This window comes from Crocuta crocuta, unplaced genomic scaffold, assembly GCF_008692635.1.
Source record: "Crocuta crocuta isolate KB4526 unplaced genomic scaffold, BGI_CrCroc_1.0 scaffold30, whole genome shotgun sequence".
NCBI classification, from domain to species: domain Eukaryota; kingdom Metazoa; phylum Chordata; class Mammalia; order Carnivora; family Hyaenidae; genus Crocuta; species Crocuta crocuta.
The window spans coordinates 10703638-10723540 of NW_027528345.1; the positions used below are offsets into that span (position 1 = coordinate 10703638).

Here is a 19903-nt window from a genome sequence, read left to right on the forward strand (position 1 = left end):
AGAGTGATCCCCTGTCCCTGTGTCTTGACTTGCTGAGGAGTAACAGTGGTCCCCTGTGCCTGGGCCTGTTGAAGAGTGAGAGTGATTCCCTGTGCCTGGGTCTGCTTAGGAGTGAGAGTGATCCCCAGTGCCTGAGCCTGCTGAGGGGTGAGAGTGATCCCCAGTGCCTGGGCCTGCTCATCAATGAGGGTGATCCCCAATTCCTCGGCCTGCTGAGGGTTGAGAGTGATCCCCTGTGCCTGTGCCTGCTGAGGGGTGAGAGTGATTCCCTGTGCCTGGGCCTGCTTATCAGTGAGGGTGAACCCCAGTTCATGGGCCTGATCAGTTGTCAGAGTGATCCCCTGTGCCTGGGCCCACTGAGGAGTAACAGTGATCCCTAGTGCCTGAGCCTGCTGAGAGGTAAGAGTGATTCCCAGTGCCTGGGTCTGCTCATCAATGAGGGTGATTCCCAATTCCTTGGCCTGTTCAGGGATGAGAGTGATCCCCTGGGCCTGGGCCTGCTCATTAGTGAGGGTGATCCCCAATTCCTTGGCCTGCTGAGAAGTGAGATTTATCCCTAGTGCCTGTGCCTTCTGAGGGGTGAGAGTGATTCCCAGTGCCTGGGCCTGCTTATCAGGAAAGGAGAACCCCAGTTCATGGGCCTGCTGAGGGGTGAGAGTGATCCCCTGTGCCTGTGCCTGCTCAGGAGTGAGAGAAATCCCCAGTGCCTGTGCCTGCTTAGGGGTGAGAGTGATCCCCTGAGCCTGCGCCTGCTTATCAGTGAGGGTGAACCCCAGTTCACGGGCCTGCTGAGGGGTGAGAGAAATCCCCAGTGCCTGTGCCTCCTTAGGGGTGAGAGTGATCCCCTGTGCCTGGGCTTGCTTATCAGTGAGGGTGAACCCCAGTTCATGGGCCTGCTGAGGAGTGAGAGTGATCCCCTGTTCCTTGGCTTGCTGAGGAGTGACAGTGGTCCTCAGTGCCTGTGCCTGCTCAGGAGTAACAGTGATTCCCAGGGCCTGTGCCTGCTGAGGGGTGAGAGTGATCCCCAGTGCCTGGGCCTGCTCAGGAGTCAGAGTGATCCCCAATGCCTTGGCCTTTTTAGGGGTGACAGTGATGCTCATTTCCTGGTCCTGCTGAGGGGTAAGATTGATTCCCAGTGCCTGGGCCTGTTGAGGAGTTAAAGTGAGGGTCTTTGTGGAAGGCAGTCCAGAAATTGGAAAGGCCCCAGGTGATGATGATTGTGTGGCTGGAGAAGGAGTGATTGGTATGGGGTGCTTTCCATCAGCAAGATTCTCTAACGTTTTAAGATGCCCCTGGAACTCTTTCCTTTGGTGTAACTGGGATACTACTTTCCGTATGCTCTTCCACTTGGGAGACAATGTCACTGAAGTTTGGCTGAACATCTTTTCTAGTTCTTCAGAGCTGATCTTCCTCTGATCCTTTGGTTTTTTCTTCTTCTGCCGTTCATGGTCCTCTACATTTCTCCTTGGCTTCTGCTTCTCTTCTTTCTCCCTATTTGTTTCCAGCTTCAGATGTCTCACTTGCTTCTGAACCGGCTTCATCTGCTGTTCCTCCTTCTCAAAGGGTACTACTTGTGCTTTCATTTTTTGATTCCATGCTTCCAGCTGCTGCTGTTTTGGCTTCTGATATTTTTCCTCCTCTTTTCTTTGCATTTGCTCATCATCTTGCTCAGCCTGTTTTTGTTGTTCCTTCCACACTTCCTCTTCTTGCCACTGTTCCTGCTTCTGTTGCCTTTGCTTTCTCTCCTTCATTTGGAGCCATGACTCTTCCTTCTCTAATTTTTTATTTATCATTTCATAACTCTTCTTCCAGAAACTCCCCTCCTCTTGCAAATGGTGTTTGAGACCTTTAACAAATACTTTTTCTTGACCTTTTTGCAAATATTCCTCCCGCCTCTGTTTTTCCTTTTCCTTGTGGTCTCTCCCTACTGTTGAGGCTACTGGAGCATCTTTTTCACCTTCTATTTCAGTCAAGATCATTTGTATTAGATTGCCAATTAATGGGTCCATGCTGTTAGATGAGAGTAAGGTGCTTATTTCAGCTTTTGCACTAATTGGCTTCTGAAAATGCAATCCTGGCATAAATGAGACTTCTTTTTTTTGTTTCATAGGTTTCTCTCCAACTTGTTCTGCGTTTTTTATACCTTTATATTTTCTCAAGATTTTTGCCACAGTTTCAGCCACAGTTTGGAAATATTCCTCTACTTTTGCCTTTATGATTTCTAGTTTTTCAACCTCTGCTCTTTTTAATAATAACTCCTTTTTTGGCACAGTCTTTTTATCCAAAGGCTTTCCTATGTTATCAATTTTCTCTTTTAGGAAAGCCATTATAGCTTTTTGAAATTCTTCTAGGTTACTCTCTTCACTTTTGCCATCTGGACTTTCTAGAACTCTGGTAGATTCTGAAGATTTTGCTATCCTAGATTGTGACTTAACAAGTTCATGAGACTTGACTTCCTTGGCGAAGGCTATGATGTCCTCCTCAGATCTTCCCTCTTTGCTTGTGGCGGTTCTTGGAGAGATCTGGTCTTTATTTCCTTTTGTTTTCACTTTCTCAAAGGAATAACCACGTTGAGTCAACCAGAATTGCTCTGCTTGGCTACTCATCTCACTTTTGCTCTCTTTGTCCATTGACTCAGTGGTGGGTTCCTCTATATTCTCTGAAGAAATCTGGCTTTTTTCATGTGAATACTCAGGTTTTGCCTTCCTGAGTCTTTCCCATATACCACCTATTCCATTTTTGCCACTTTGTCTTTTTGTGTCAGTAGAAGGGTAATCAGCAGGGACATCGTGACTTCTTGATACAGTGAATGACTTTGGTTTGGCTTCAGAAAAGGATTTCATTTCTTTTCTATCCTTTTCCAGTGCCTGTAGCTCCAAGTGGAGATCAAGGTTGGGCTGTGAGACTCTCTGTTTACCTTCATCATGACTCAGATGTGATCCAGAGGTCTCATGCATATATAAGCTTTCAGTTTGCTTTTCTTTCTGTGATACGTTCTCTTCACTGATACCTTTAGAAGACTCTTTTTGTTTTTTTTCAGGTAAGGGATATTGCTGTTCAGTTAAATCTGGAGTCATTTCAACTGGGGCTATATGTGAGAATGCTGAGTCCCACTTGATTCCCGAGGATTTGGTCCCTTTTGTTTGGGCCTCGTCCATAATATTTTCAAATTCTTTAACCAAAATATTTTCCATACTGCTTCCTATGTCCTCTTTGCTAATGGCAATGGATGATTGTGGAGAAAGCTCAGGCAACACTTTTAAGGTTGATGTGGGTAATGCTATACGTACTTGGTGTTCTACAACACCTTTGGACCAAATAAATTGTTCATATTTTTCTTCTGCATCTTGAAGTTTCTGCTGAAGTATTTCATTTTGTTCACTGAGATCTTGTATTATCTTTAGAGAGACCTCTTTTTCTTTTTCACTTGTCTCATTTATATACATAGTAGCACTTTGGAGGTTAAAAACTTTTACTTCATCATTTAGTGTACTCAAAGCTTTAGAAAGGTTTACTACTGTTGATGATATATACTTAATAGCATTATTTTCCAGTTTATTGAACATTGCAGTGTTTATGAGTTCCTGTAGCATATCTTGAATTTCTGAAACCTTTGTATTTGTTGCAAATTCATCACTAATCATCTGATCTGGTCTTAAAGCATGAGCTGTTGCAGGTCGCTTTATAACTCTTTCTTTCCAAGATTTCCATAGAGTACCTCTAGATGCTAGAGGGAAAAAAACCACAAAACATAAAATAATGAGATTTAATTTTTGTCTTCTGTGTTGTGCTCTATCTATGCTAAAGCCTAAGGAATTTAGCCCAAATTATAGAAAGCTATAGAAAAAAGATTCATCAGAAAGCTTTGGCTTCAATGGGGCACCTGACTGGCACATAGAGTATGTGACTCTTGATCTCAGGGTTGTGAGTTTAAACCCCACGTTGGGTGTAGAGATCACTTAAAATCTTTTTTCTTTTCTTTTCTTTTCTTTTTCTTTCTTTCTTTCTTTCTCTCCTTCCTTCCTTCCTTCTTTCTTTCTTTCAGAGAATCTTAAGCAAGCTCCCCACTCAGTATGGAGCCCAGTGCAAGGCTCAATCTCACAACTCTGAGATCATGACCTGAGCTGAAATCAAGGGCCAGATGCTCAACCCACTAAGCCACACAGGTGCCCCTAAAAAGAAAATCTTTAAAAAAATTTTTTTGCGTCCAAAATAAATAGTATTATTTTTCCCACAATTACCTAGAACTTTTACTTCTAAAATTTTGTCTTTAGTTATGATCTCAGCTTATCTTCATATATAAGTTTGGGATTAGAATAATATGAGCTAAACTTTCAATTGGCTTTGATTATTCTTGGTGCTTTCCATTTGCTTTCTTGCATTCCTGTCTTTCTTTTCTCACTTTTCTGAATCACACTTAATCTTGGTTCTTTCAGAAGAGTCACAAAAGAGCAGAAAAAAAGTCAAACATTTGAAGGGATTTCTAGAATGGCTGAATGAGAAACTTGGCAAATGTTTTTCCTGAAAAAGCAATGATACAACTTGACAAAACTATTTTAGGACTTTGGAAATTGACTACAGGCATACAACAAATTGGTAAGCATTTTTTTTCAAGAAAAACTACTAAACTTCAGTAAGAACTGGAAGTCTGTGATGTTTTAGCCTGGAGCTGCTTCTGTTTCCAACTCCTCCAAGCCCTGTGGCCTCGTAGTTCTGCAAGAGTGAGTCAGGCTATGAAGCTCTACTGCCTTAGTGGGATGATTTGATCTGGAATAAAGCAGGGAAATAAACATGCCTAGGGACACTGTCTAAAACAATACTTCCCTAACCCACACACAGACCCATTAGCAAAGAATAGAAGCCTTACGGGATCAATCTGGATCACTTAATGATTGGCCAATTATTGACCACTCACCTATGCTGACCCAAAGGTGACCTTTAGGAATTCAAGCTTTAAAATATAAACAAAAGTGAAAAAAGTGGAAGTGAAAAAAGAAAAATAACTGAAAAGAGATATCAACAGCCACACACTGCTGGGGAGACAGACTCCACTAAATTAGTCCAGGCAAGTCACTAAAAAGCAAACCAAAAAAGGAGCAAAAAGAAATCCTGGGGTTATAGGGGGAGTCAGAATCTAAAGTTGCTATAATATATTATCTAAAATGTCCAGTTTTAGGGGTGCCTGGATGGCTCAGTTGTTTAAGAATCTGACTATTGATTTCAACTCAGGTCATGATCTCATGGTTCATGAGTTTAAGCCTTACATCTTTAAAGCAAAAAGGTAAAAAAAACTGTTCACAATCAAAGGAGACTAAAAAAAATCAAAGCATAGGGGAGCCATAGTAAATGTAACAGCTTACTATTTATTAGAAACAAGAAGCCCAAACACAGTGGGATGACTATTCAAAGTGGTGAAAGAATAATACTGCTAACCAAGAATCTATATCCAGGAAAACTATCCTTCAAAAAATGAAGATAAAATATCAATTCCCTGAAATAACACTCTTCCCAAAGTGCCATGCACATGCAATTCCCATAACCATCCTCATTATAAGTGTCTTTAAACGCTTCTCTAAATGGATTACAGAATTTCTATTACATCCATTCCCTGAAATAGCACTTTTCTCAAAGTAGTATGCACATATAGCTCTTGAACCATCCTTATTGCATGTGCTTTTAAACAGTTCTCTAAATATATTACATTATTCACTGAACTAACACTCCTGTCAAGGTGGCTTGCTGTGAACACTCCTATATCCATATGTTTTTCAACACTTCTCTAAATGTATTAAAGAATTTCTATCACATCCATTCCCTGAAATAACTACTTTAAAAGTACCATAGATGTATTTTAATGAAGGCAAGCAATAAGACATATAGATGGCAACTAAGGATATGAAAAGATGCTCAGTGTCATCTGTCATTAGAGAATTGCAAACTATTGCATCCACTGTGGAAAGCAGAATGGAGGTTCCTTAGAAAGTTAAAAATAGAACTACCTTATGACCCAGCAATTGCACTACTAGATATTTACTCAAAAGATACAAAAATACTGATTCAAAGGGACACATGCATCTCAGTGTTTAAAGCAGCATTATCAGCAATAACCAAGTTATGGAAAGACCCCAGTTGTCCATCAACTGATGAGTGGATAAAGATGTGGGATATATATCCAATGCAATATTACTCAGCCCAAAAAAGAATGAAATCTTCTCATTTGCAACAATGTGGATGGAGCTAGAGTGTATTATGCTAAGTGAAATGTCAGTCAGAGAAAGACAAATACCATATTATTTCACTCATGTAGAATTTAAGAAACAAAACAGATGAATATAAGAGAAAGAAGAGAAAATAAAATGGAAAAGGAGACAAACCATATGAGACTATAAACTATAGAGAACAAACTGAGGGGAGGGGAGATGGGTAAGGAATAGGCTAAATAGGTGATAGGTATTAAGGAGGGCATTTGTTGTGATAAGCACTGGGTGTTATATGTAAGTGATGAATCACTAAATCCTACTACTGAAACCAGTATTATACTATATGTTAACTAACTAGAATTTAAGTAAAAACTTGAAAAAAGACAGAATTGAAAATTACAACAATGAGATATGTTACACATTTATGAAAATGGCTAGAATCCAAAAAACTGATAATGCCAATTGCTAACAAGGACAGGGAGTGACAAGAACTCCTGTTGAAAAATGGTGAGAATGAAAAATGGTACATCTACTTGTACCTGACAGTTTGGCAGTTCCTTACAAAGTAATGTAGTCTTATCAAATGATCTAGCAATCATGCTCCTATGTCCACAAGAATGTATATATATACGTATATGTATATATATATGTACATATAGCAGTTTTATTCTTAATCACCAGAACCTGGAAGCAACCACATAAACAAACTGGTGCATCTGCACAATGGAATATTATTATTCAGCAGTAAAAAGAAATAAGCTATTAAGCCACAAAAAGATAGGGAGGAACCTTAAATGTGTATTGCTAAGTGATAGAAGTCAGTCTGAAAAAGCTACATACTACACGATTCCAATTATATGACATTCTTGAAAAGTCAAAACTATGGAGACATAAAAAATTAGTGGTTATCAGGGGCTTGGGGAAAGAGGGGAAGAATAAATAAGTGAATCACAGGGCATTTTTAGGGTGGAAAAACTATTATATATGATACTATAATGGTGGATACATGACAATATACATTTGTCAAACCCAGTAGAACTCTATAGCACAAAGAGTGAAACTTAATGTATGCAAATTTTTTATGTACCTATCTAAGAAGTCAGGGGATCCCAGGAAAGAATGTAGACTATGATAAAAGAATCTAATAATATAAGAAATGTATGACACAACCTCACTGAAAGGAATGAGGAGATTGGGAGAGTGCTGACCTATAAGTAACTGGAAATGAATGGAGTCTGTAAGACTGAGGACAAAGGGAACTGCACATAAGTGCTGTGCACTAGCTGATAAGTTAATTCCTGCTAGGGTATGGGCTAATAATTCTGATAATATTATGCATATATATTGGAATCGAACAATTAAGTAAAGTAGATGGTAGGAGCAAGTTTCTTATTGTTTGTCATAATTTATAGATAAGCAAGGGGAAGAAACTGGAATGATCTATGTGTGATAATGAATTAAAATTAGAGGAATCATTATGAACTTATGTTTAGTTTAAAGTAGTTACAGATGGGGGCACCTGGATGGCTCAGTTGGTTAAGCGTTTGCTTTGGCTCAGGTCCATGATCTTACAGTTCGTGGGTTCGAGCCCCACATCGGGCTCTGTGCTGACAGCTAGCTCAGAGCCTGGAGACTGCTTCAGATTCTGTATCTCCGTCTCTCTCTGACCCTCCCCTGCTCACCCTGTCTTTCTCTCTCTCTCTCAGAAATAAATAAAACATTAAAAAAGTAGTTACAGATGATAATACATATACCTATTAATAAATATGCGTAAATGCATTGGCTCTACACACACACGTACACATACATACATACATGTATGTATTATATACAATACACATATGTGTATACATATATACATATACATATATTTTTTTCCTCTGTCAAATGAGAGAAATGACTGAACAGAAATGACACCCCAGTAGCAATGAACACACCTAGCAACCAGACCTTACTTTTTAATACTATTCGCCACTAAAACTAACCAAAAATCCTTGGAGAAATGACAGATTCTTGGATTGGGGCAGGACATATTAAAAATGAACCTGAAGCATCTTATAGTGCCAGAAAGTAGGGGAGTGCTAAAAAAAGAAAAAAGAAAAAACCACATCAATGAGGTTATGTTAAAGGGGCACAGGAACCAACTGAAAGAGGTCCCAATGGCCAAAACTAGAACAACTTGAGCAAGTAAATATAGTAGGATTAGATTATAATTCAAAGTACAAAAAAAATCTAAGTTCATTTTTATATAAATAATTGAATAAATTAATAAATCAGGAAGAAGAGACAAATTATAGTGCATAAGAACTTCAAATAATTTATGTAGATATTCATCCTAAAAGAAAGGGAGCATACCTCCCCTTTCCTTAAGTGTGGGCTGATATATAGACTCATTTTTAAAAGCAAAATATGGAAAATGAAGAAAAAGAGTAACTTTACAGTGGAGAAACCAGACAAGCACTACTTTAACCAGGTGATCAAGATCAACAGTGAGTCATTTAATAATATGTACCCTTGAAATTATATGATGACAATGGTACTTTACCTCTGTGATCTTTCTCCCCCAAATCCAAAACCCCAGAGTAAACTTGAGAAAAACCCCAGACAGATTCCAGTACGGGAGCATCTTGTAATAGATCTGACTGATACTCCTCCAGTGTGTCAGGAACATCAAACAGAAAGAAAAGTCTATGAAATTGTCACATCCAAGAAAGCCTAAGAAGTCATGACAACTAAATGTAATTAGGTACCCTGGATGGGATCCTGAAACAAAAAAGGACATTAGGTAAAAACAAGGAATTATTACTACAGTCCATAAATTATGGACTTTAGTTTATAATGTGTCAATACTGGTTTGTTAATTATAACAAATGTATCATACTAATGTAATATATTAGTAATAGGGGAAACTATGGAGATATATGGAATTCTCCGTACTATTTTCTCACTTTTTTATAAATTTAAAACTACCTTCAAAAATAAAGACTATCAAAAAATGAAAGTGAAATAAAGACATTCCAGATAAGCAAAAATGGAAAGAATTTACTGCAGTCTTATAATAAGGCAAAGAAGCCCTTCAGACTGAAAAGTAATGATACCAGAGGATAACTCAAATTCACATAAAGAAATAAAAAGCACCAGTGTATGTAGTTAAAAATATGTTTTCTTTTCCTCTCTCAACTGATTAAGAAGACAACCATATAAAACAATTATGAACTATATTGTTGGGCTTATGATACATAAAAATGTAATATATATAACAAAACCCAAAAGAGGGGAAGAGAATGGAGCTATTGGAGCAAAAATTCTATATTTTGCTTGTATTAAGTTGGTACTAATCTGAAACATATTGTGATAATATGTTTAAGTTTATTTATTTTAAGAGAGAGAAAAAATGAAAGGGGGAGAGGCAAAGAGGAAGGGAGAGAAAGAATCCCAAGTAGGCTTCACGCTGTCAGTGCTCAAACTCACCAACAGTGAAATCATGACCTGAGCCAAAATCAGCAGTCCAATGCTTAACCAACTGAGCCACCCAGGCACTCCAGATTGTGATAATTTAAAATGTGTACTGCAATCCCTAAAGAGCTACTAAGGAAATTACTCCCCCAAAATAGGGGGAAAATGGAATTAAAATGGTACACTAAAAAATACTTATTTAACACAAAGTAGTAAAAGAAGAACAGGAGAACAAAGAGATGAGACATGGAAAATAAACAGCAACATAGCAGATATAAATCCAACCATATCAATAATTACATTAAATATGAAAGAATTAAGCACTCAAAAGTGAAAGATTGCCCAATTTTATGTGTATGTGTATATTTGTGTGTGTGTGTATATATATATATTTAAAAGCCAACAAGATCCAGTGATAAGCAACACATCTTAAATTCAATCTTGCAAACATTCACCACAGGGGAGCTGGAAAGAATTGACTAATATCAAACAAAATAGACTTTAAGACAAAAAAAAGGTTCTAGAGACAATGAGGGACATTTTATAATGATAAAAATGTCAGTTCATCAGAAAACTATCACAATTATGAACATATATGCACCTAATAACAGAGCCTTAAAATATAGGAAGAAAAACCAGAGAGAATTAAAGAGAGAAATAGCTAACTCAATAATAAGAGTTAGAAAGTTTAATATCCCATTCTTAATAATAGAACAACTAGACAGAAAATCAATAAGGATATATATAGAAGATTAAAACAACAATATAAACCAACTGTAGAACACTCCACCCAACAAAAGCAAAATATATATTCTTTTCAAGCACATACAGAACATTCTCCAAGATAGACCGTATGGTAGACTATAAAGCAAGTCCCAATAAATGTAAAAGAATTGAAAGAATACAAAGTATGTTCCACAAAATACTTTGCATTGGCTATTAGATATGTAGATTACAGATAATTTCCTACTGGTTCTGCTTCTCTGGTTGAAACTGACCAATACAAGTTTTTTTTTGTTTGTTTGTTTTAAGTTATTTATTTATTTATTTATTTAGTAATCTCTATACCCAATGAGGGGCTCAAACTCATGACCCTGATATCAAGTGTCGCATGCTCCTCTTCCTGAGTCAGCCAGGCACCCCCAATACAAGTGTTTAATACAACACTAACACCATGAACCATAAAAGAAAACATTGCTAAATTGATTTGACTTTATCAAAATCAAACACCATTGGGCTTCAAATTCCCCATTAAGAAAGTGAAAAGACAAACCACAGATCGAGATAAAATATGTGAGAATCACATTTCTTTTCTTTTTTTTTTTTTTTAATGTTTACTTTTGAGACAGACAAAATGCGAGTCAGGGAGAGGCAGAGAGAGAGGGAGACACATAATCCAAAGCAGACTTAGGCTCTGAGCTGTCAACACAGAGCCCAATGTGGGACTCGAACTCATGAACCACGAGATCATGACCTGAGCCAAAGTCAAACACTTCACCAATTGAGCCACTGAGGTGCCCCTCTTTTTTTTTTTTAATGTTTATTTTTCAGAGAGAGAGAGAGAGCAGGGGAGGGGCAGAAAAAGAGGGAGACACGGAATCTGAAGCAGGCTCCAGGCTCTGAGCTGTCAGCACAGAGTCCAATATGAGGCTTGAACCCGTGAACTGCAAGATCATGACAGGAGTTGAAGTCAGACACTTAACCAACTGAGCCATTTAGGCATCCGTGAGAATCATGTTTCAGGACTTGTATTCAGAATACATAAAGGACTCTTAAAACTCAATAATAGAAACAGGTAAGTATCTGAATAGTCATTTCTTCAAAATAAATATAGGACTGTCTAATAAGCACCTGAAAAGATGCTCAACATCCTCAGTCTTTAGGGAAGTACAATTTAAAACCACAGTGAGGGGAGTGAGTGGCTCAGTTGGTTGAGTGTCCGACTTAGGCTCAGGTCATGATCTCACAATTCATGTGATTGAGCCCCGCATCGGGCTCTGTGCTGACATCTCAGAGCCTGCAGCCTGCTTCAGATTCTGTGTCTCCATCTCTCTCTGCCCCTCCCCTGCTCTCTCTCTCTCTCTCAAAAATAAATAAACATTAAAATTTTTTTCTAAAAAGTCAAATGTAGAAATAATCTGAATGTCCATGAACTGGTGAGTAGATAAACAATGTAGTGTATACAAACAATGATATACAATTGGACATAGAAAGGAAGAAACTACTGATACATCCTAAAACCTGGCTGAACCTCAAAACCATTATTTAAATAAAAGAAATCAGATATAAAAGACTACATATAATATGATTCCATCTTATGAAGTGTCCAGAAAAGGCAAACCTATTGAGACAGAAAATAGATTGGTATATGTTTGAAACTGGGGTGGGAGTGAGGATTGACTACAAATGAGCATGAGGGATCTTTTTTGGGATGAAGGAAATGTTCTAGAATTGTGTGTGGCAGAGGGGGTGGTGGAGGTGGTGACTGGTTGGCTCAGTGGGTAAAACATGTGACACTGGATCTCTGGATCATGACTTCAAACCCCACAATGGGCATGGAACCTACTTTAAAAAATTGACTTAAATTGTTTTGATAACTACACAACTTTAAATTTACTAAAAGTCATTGAATTGTACATTTAACATATATGAGTTTTATGGTATGGAAATTGTACCTTAATAAAGCCATTTTTTAGAAAAAGTCAAATCTGTTTCCAATGTCTTAAAGTACCCTTACTTATTTTTTTCTTTTGTTTCTTCTTTTCTTCAAACAAAGATACACTAATTCTACTCAGTATCTTGACATTGTTCTCAATAGCTTTGAACATTTCTGGCAAAAACTCCATTTTTGCTATCCAGTGATGGTGTTCCTCAATATCAATTGCAGTCATCTCAGACAAAATGGCATCTTGAAGAGAGTAAAAAAAAATATTTTTGTGCAGAAAAATGATTATAATCATATAGGCTTATAATATTGGCTAACTACTCCATACTGTAGAATTGAGGAATATAGATATCTTGCACTTATTGCTGTCCTGAAGCTTTTCTCTATGAAGAAATGGAAAAGGATGTGACTTGGAATAGAAAGCTGAATAGTAAATCTTGGACATGGAAATACTCTGGTAACTAAAATGTGAACATGTGTTTTAATATTGAGGAACTAAACCTCAATTAACTCCTTTCATAAGTTATCTGTATTTTAAAACCTTCATTACATGAGATTTCTTGCAACTTAATGAAATTCTTCTTTTTGTATTCTTAGTTTATTCATTCTTTCCTTCAACCAAATGTCTCCTTTTTTATGTATTGTTCTAGATGCTGAGGATACAACACTGAATAAAACAAATTCCCTGACTTCATACAGCTTGTGTTCTAGGGAAGGAGACACACAAAACATAAAAATATAAACGTTAATTATATAGTATGGCAAATGGTAAGAAATGCTACAGACAAAAATAAAGAATAAAGAGTAATGGACAGTGCCAGAGAATAAGGAATGGAGATGGTCAGAGAAAGCAACATTTTTAAGTGAGATATAATCAGAGAATGAGCTACTTGGTGGAGTGTTCTAGGCAAAGGAATAGTTAGCATGAAGACACTGGGCAGAGGCATGCTGGTGTGCTTGAAGAGAAACAAGGAGCCTGAAATAGCTGGCACTAAGTAAGCAAGACTATATATTTCTTACTTTATTCTTACTGAAACAGTAGACAATTATTCTCTGAATAACCTCTTTAGTCTTCTTTTAAGGTAGTCTGATTAACCCTTTAAATTTTATATATAGATCCTGTTCTCTTTTTCATTAACTTAGTGGTTTTTCTTTGAACCACCACTGAAAACTTACTCCATTCTTCCAACCAGGCCAGGATGCACCAAAGAGTCTTTTCTTTAATTTCAGTGTTCTTAGCATAAGTAACTATTTTATCCAGGAAATTTATTCTCCGCTTCTTATATTCTACAAAGGAGATTTTCCTTCCAGAGCGCACATTCTCATCAGCAGTGTAGCGATTTACTATCCGCTGCACATTGAGCAGTATGTTAGTCAGCTGCATATTAATGTCCTATAAAAATAAGAAGGGGGAATATATTAATAAGTTCTCAGTTTATTGACAAAACTAAACATCTGTTCATAACTCTCAATGATGTGGGTTTATTTTTTTAAGTATATTTATTTATTTTGAGAGAGGCAGAGACAACATAAAGGAGGGGCAGAGAGAGAGGGAGACAGAGAATCCCAAGCAGTCTCTGCACTGTCAGCACAGAGCCTGATGCGGAGCTCCAACCCATGAAACTGTGAGATCATGACCTGAGCCAAAACCAAGAGTTGGACATTTAACCAACTGAGTCACCTAGACACCCATCAACAAAGTGGGTTTAGAAGGAACGTACCTCAACATAATAATAGCCATATATGAATAGCCAACATTATACTCAATAGTGAAAAACTGTTAAGTTTTTCCTGTAAGATCAGAAACAAGACAAACATGTTCACTCTCACCACTTTTATTCAACATACTACTAGAAGTCCTAGCCTCAGCAATCAGACAAGAAAAAGAAATGAGGATTCCATATTGGTAAGGAAGAAATTAAACTGTCACTATTTGCATATGACATGATACTATATACAGAAAACCCTAAGGGGACACCTGGGGGGCTCCGTCAGTTGAGCCTTCGACTTCAGTTCAGGTCATGATCTCTTGGTTTGTGAGTTCAAGCTCTGCATTGGATTCTGTGCTGACAGCTCAGCCCCTGAAGCCTGCTTCAGATTCTGTGTTTCCCTCTCTCTCTGCCCATCACCCACTTGTGCTCCCTCTCTCTCTCTTTCTGTCTCTCAAAAATAAATGAGGGCACCTGGGTGGCTCAGTCGGTTAAGCGGCTGATTTCAGCTCAAGTCATGACCTCACAGGTAATGAGTTCAAGCCCCATGTCAGGCTCTGTGCTGACAGCTCAGAGCCTGGAGCCTGCTTTGGATTCTGTCTCTGTCTCTTTCTGCCCTTCACCTGCTCATGCTCTCTCTGTTTCAAAAATAAATAAACATTGGGGCACCTGGGTGGCTCAGTCAGTTGAGCACCCGACTTCAGCTCAGGTCATGATCTCACGGTTCATGGGTTCAAGCCCCATTTCAGGCTCTGTGCTGACAGCTGGCTCAAGGCCTGGAGCCTGCTTCTGATTCTGTGTCTCCCTCTCTCTCTGACCCTCCCCCGCTCATGCTGTCTCTATCTCTCTCTCTCTCTCAAGAATGAGTGAAACAGTAAAATAAATAAAGAAGTACATAAATAAATAAATAAATGTTAAAAAAAGAAATAAATAAATGAATTTAAAGAAAAAAAAAAAGAAAGCCCTAAGGACTCAAAAAAAAAAAAAAAACTATTACCAGTAATCAGTTCAGTAAAGTTTCAGGATACAAATGTGCAGAAATCTGTTGTATTTAGAAATGCAACTCTAATAATGAAGCAGCAGAAAGAGAAATTAAGAAAATTTCATTTACAATTGCACCAAAAATTATAAGATACCTAGGAATAAACCTATCCAAAGAGGTGAAAGACCTGTACTCTGAAAGCTATAAAACATTGATGAAAGAAATTGAAGATGACACAAGGAAATGGAAACACTTTCCCTGCTCGTGGGTTCGAAGAACAAAAATATTGNTAATGGAATATTATTCACCCTTAAGAATGAAATCGTGCCATTTGCAATGACATGGCTGGAGCTAGAAAATATAATGCTAAGTGAAATAAGTCAAAGACAAATACCATATGATTTCACTCCTGTGTAGAACTTAAGAAACAAACAAAAAAAGGAAAAAGGAGAGAAAGAGATCAAGAAACAGACTTTGCTTTAGAGAACCAACTGTTGGTTACCATCGAGGAGGTGGATGGTGAGACATGTGAAATAGGAGATGAGGATTAAAGAGTATACTTATCATGATGTGCACTGAGTAATGCATAGAATAATTGAATTACTATACTGTACACCTGAAACTTATACACTGTATATTAACTATACTGGAATTAAAATAAAAAACTTTTTAAAATTGTGGAGATACTAAATTTACAGTTGATGTGAGATGTATAACATGTATGAAAATGCTTTATAAACAACTGCTGTAAACAGTCAAATAAATAAAAGGAAGTTCTTTTTTTGATTTTTTCTTTACTCAGCCCTCACCGATGGAAAGCAGGTATCAGATATTCCTGAACAAAACTTTTATTTCATTACCTCGCCTTCTCAATAATATATCAGCAAATTTCTTTTATCACTTTATACCAGTATTCTCAATAGGAAAGTAAAGTACTACCTCATATGTGTCTTTGGGAATTTGGGGAATCATTAGTGGTTGTAACAATAATTGAGTGGAAGTTTTTATTGATACTCAGTGAAAGGTGCAAAGGAATGCTAGCTCATTTTATAGTGCAGTGGATAGTCTACACATTGAAAAACTGGCCCAAACCCGCATAAATTTTGACTGTCTTATGAGACATTCATGTAGGTAAAAAGAAAAACACCTGTTTATAATTATTTAAGTCTAGAAATTTACTCCTTTAAAAATATAAACAAAGTATTTTTTGCCTAGTTTAATTATATACTGAAATTTCCAAGAATGCAAATATTATGTAAATCAAAGGAAAAATGTTCTTTAGAATTTCTCCAATAAAATTTGCCATTCTGAAACATCATAGTACCAACAGCAATGCACTAACGTTATTAGCTTTATAATATCTGTATGATAAACCTGCTTTTGTCTCAACCTGCATTCATAGCCTTCACATTTATTTCAATTCTACATTTAGGTACAAGCCTCTGTCTACTTCTTTATTATGTCTTCTGGTGAAGTTGGACGAAATTTACACATTTTACCTCAGGAATAAAAGGGATGTTAAAATATTTTATTTATTTATTTCTAACATTTATTCGTTTTTGAGAGACAGAGCATGAGTTGGGGAGGGGCAGAGAAAAAGAGAGAGAGAGATTGACAGAATCTGAAGCAGGTTCCAAGCTCTGAGCTGTCAGCTCAAGGAAGGAAGGAAGGAAGGAAGGAAGGAAGGAGGAAGAAAGAAAGATGTAATTGCAGCAAAAATCTAAGTGAGGAACACAGGAGAGTGGAGAAAAAGTTTGATAAGCCAAATGATGAAAAAAACACTAAAAACTAGCACATAGCACAGTGGTAAAGGAGAAAATAATACCAACTCCTCATCAATTCTTCTAGAAAACTGTGTAAAGAGGCAGTAACGCCTCATAACTCAATTTTTTGAGGCCGGCATTACCCTGATATCAAGACCAGATAAAGACACCACAAGAAAGGAAGAAGAAAGAAAGAAAAAAGAAAGAGAACTATAGACCAATATCCGTGATGAATATTGATGCAAAAATCTTCAGCAGAATACTCTCAAACAATTCAACAGCACATTAAAACTATTATACATTATGACTAAGTGAGATTTATTCCTGGAACACAAGAATGCTTCAACATATGAAAGCCAATCAAAGAAATATACCAAATTAACAGAATGCTAGGAAAAACCCCACATGATCATTTCAACTGACGCAGAAAAAGCATTTGAGAAAATTCAACACCTTTTCATTATAAAAACCTACAAAAACTAGGAATAGGAAGAAATTTCCTGAACATGATAAAGACCATATATGAAAAATCCAGAGGTAATATTGTCAATAATGAGGGATTGAAAGGTTTTCCTTTTAAAGTCAGGAACAAGGCAAGAGTGCCCACATTCACCACTTGTAGTCAACATACTACTGTAAGTTTTAGCTAGAGAAATTAGGCAAGAGAAAGAAATAATAAAAGACATCCAAACTGGAAAGGAGAAAATAAAATTATATCAGGTGATATGATCCTATATGTAGAAAATCCTAAAGATTCCACACATGAAAAAACTGTTGTGGGATATGAAATAACACAAAAATTATTTGTGTCATTATACACCAACAATGAACAATCTTAAAAGGAAATTAAGAAAACAAATCCATTTATGTTTGTATCAAAAGAATAAAATACTAGGAATAAACTTAATCAAGGAGGTGGAAGACTTGTACATTTGTAATGTTCACTACAAAATATTACCAAAAGAAATGAAAGAAAATACAAATAAATGGAAAGACATTCCATGTTCATGAGTTGGGAGATTTAATATTGTGAAGACATCAATACCACTAAAACTAATCTACAGACTTAATGCAATCCCTATCAAAATGCCAATGATATTTTTTGCAGAAATAGAAAAATCCATTCCAAAATTCATATGCAGTCTCAAGTTACGCTGACTACCCAAAATAGTCTTGAGAAAGAAGAATAAATTGGAGAGCACACACTTCTCATTAAAAAAAAAAAAAGTTTATCCTGAGAGAAGAGGAAGGCAAAGAGAGAGGAAGAGAGAGAGAATCCCAAGCAGGCTCTGCACTGCCAGTGAGGCAGTGCTCAAACTCATGTACCATAAGATCATGACCTGAGCCAAAGTCCAATGCCACCCAGGCATTCCACACACTTCTCATCTTTAAATCCTAGTACAAAAGCAATGGTAATTAAAACAATATACTGGTATAAATACAGATATATAGACCAAGGGAATAGAATAGAGAGCCCAGAAATAAACTTTTACATATATGGTCAAATGATTTTTGATAAGGGTGCCAAGATCATTCAATGGGAAAAAAAGCAGTCTTTCAACAAATGGTGTTAGGAAAACTGAAGATCCATGCAAAAGAATGAAGTTGGACCATTATCTTACAGAATGTATAAAAACTAACTCAAAGTGGATTAAAAAACCTAAGCGTAAGACCTAAAGTTGTAAAACAAGAAAACAGAGAGGGAAAATTTCACAATATTGGATTTGACAATGTTCTTGGACTTGACACCAAAACCATAGGCAACAAAAGTAAAAATAGACAAATTGGACTAAATTAAATGTAAAACTTTTATGAATCAAAGGACACAATTAACAGATTTAAAAGTGAAAGAAAATATTTGCAAATCATACCTCTGATAAAGAGTTAATATTCATATTACATAAGGAACTTCTACAACTTAATATTAAAACAATAATAACCCAATTTGAAAATGGGCAAAGGATTTAAATAGACATTCAAAAAAGATAGACAAGGGGCGCCTGGGTGGCTTAGTCGGTTAAGCGTCCGACTTTCGCTTAGGTCACGATCTCGCGGTTCGTGGGTTCGAGCCCCGCGTCGGGCTCTGTGCTGACTGCCAGCTCGGAGCCTGGAGCCTGTTTCAGTCTGTGACTCCCTCTCTCTCTGACCCTCCCCTGCTCACGCTGTCTCTCTCTCTCTCCTAGAAATAAATAAAACATTAAAAAAATTAAAAAAAAAAGATAGACAAATGTCTGACAAACATATGAAAAGAAGCTCAACATCATAATCATTAAGGAAATGCAAATCAAAATTATAATGAGGTATTACTTCACAACCCAAACAGAAAATAACAAATGTTGGTGAGAATATAGAAAATTGGAACCCATGTGCATTGTGGGTGGGAATATGAAATGGTGCATACTATGGAAAACAGTATGGTGGTTTCTCAAAAAATTAAAAATATAATTGCCATATGACCCAGCAATACCACTTGAGGGTATGTAAAGAATTTAAAGAAATTGCTGGGTTGTATTGCACTACTAGTTTTCTATCCAAAGGATACAAAAATGCTAATTCAGGGGCACCTGGGTGGCTCAGTTGGTTAAGTGCCAACTTCGGCTTAGGTCATGATCTCACGGTTCATGAGTTCAAGCCCCACGTCGGGCTTTGGGCTGACAGCTCAGAGTCTGGAGCCTGCTTCAGATTCTGTGTCTCCCTCTCTCTCTGCCCCTCCCCTGCTCACACTCTGTCTCTCTGTCTCTCAAAAATAAATAAACATTTAAAAAAAATTTTAGGGGCGCCTGGGTGGCTTAGTCGGTTGAATGTCCAACTTTCGCTTAGGTCATGATCTCGTGGTTAGTGGGTTTGAGCCCCGCGTCGGGCTCTGTGCTGACTGCCAGCTCAGAGCCTGGGGCCTATTTCAGAGTCTGTATCTCCCTCTCTCTCTGACCCTCCCCGCTCACGCTGTCTCTCTCTCTCTCTCTCTCTCTCTCCTAGAAATAAATAAAAATATTTAAAAAAATTTTTTTAAATGCTAATTCAAAGGGGCACATGAACCCAAATATTTATAGCAGCACTATCAACAATAGCCAAATTATGGAAAGAGTCCAAAAGTCCATAGACTGCTGAATAGGTAAAGAAGATGTGCT

At 37.2% G+C, this 19903-nt stretch overlaps 1 protein-coding gene across 1 annotated transcript in view; it reads right to left on the reverse strand.

Annotated features, from left to right (window-relative positions):
- The window catches only part of FAM186A (family with sequence similarity 186 member A), an 82197-nt gene that overhangs the window by 24859 nt on the left and 37435 nt on the right, over window positions 1-19903 (reverse strand). The window contains exons 3-5 of the mRNA XM_077753672.1: window positions 13498-13714; window positions 12394-12564; window positions 30-3727 (exon numbers count right to left, since the gene is read on the reverse strand). Of these exons, the coding sequence (XP_077609798.1) occupies window positions 30-3727; window positions 12394-12564; window positions 13498-13714 (4086 nt within the window). The remainder of the gene's footprint in view (window positions 1-29; window positions 3728-12393; window positions 12565-13497; window positions 13715-19903) is intronic.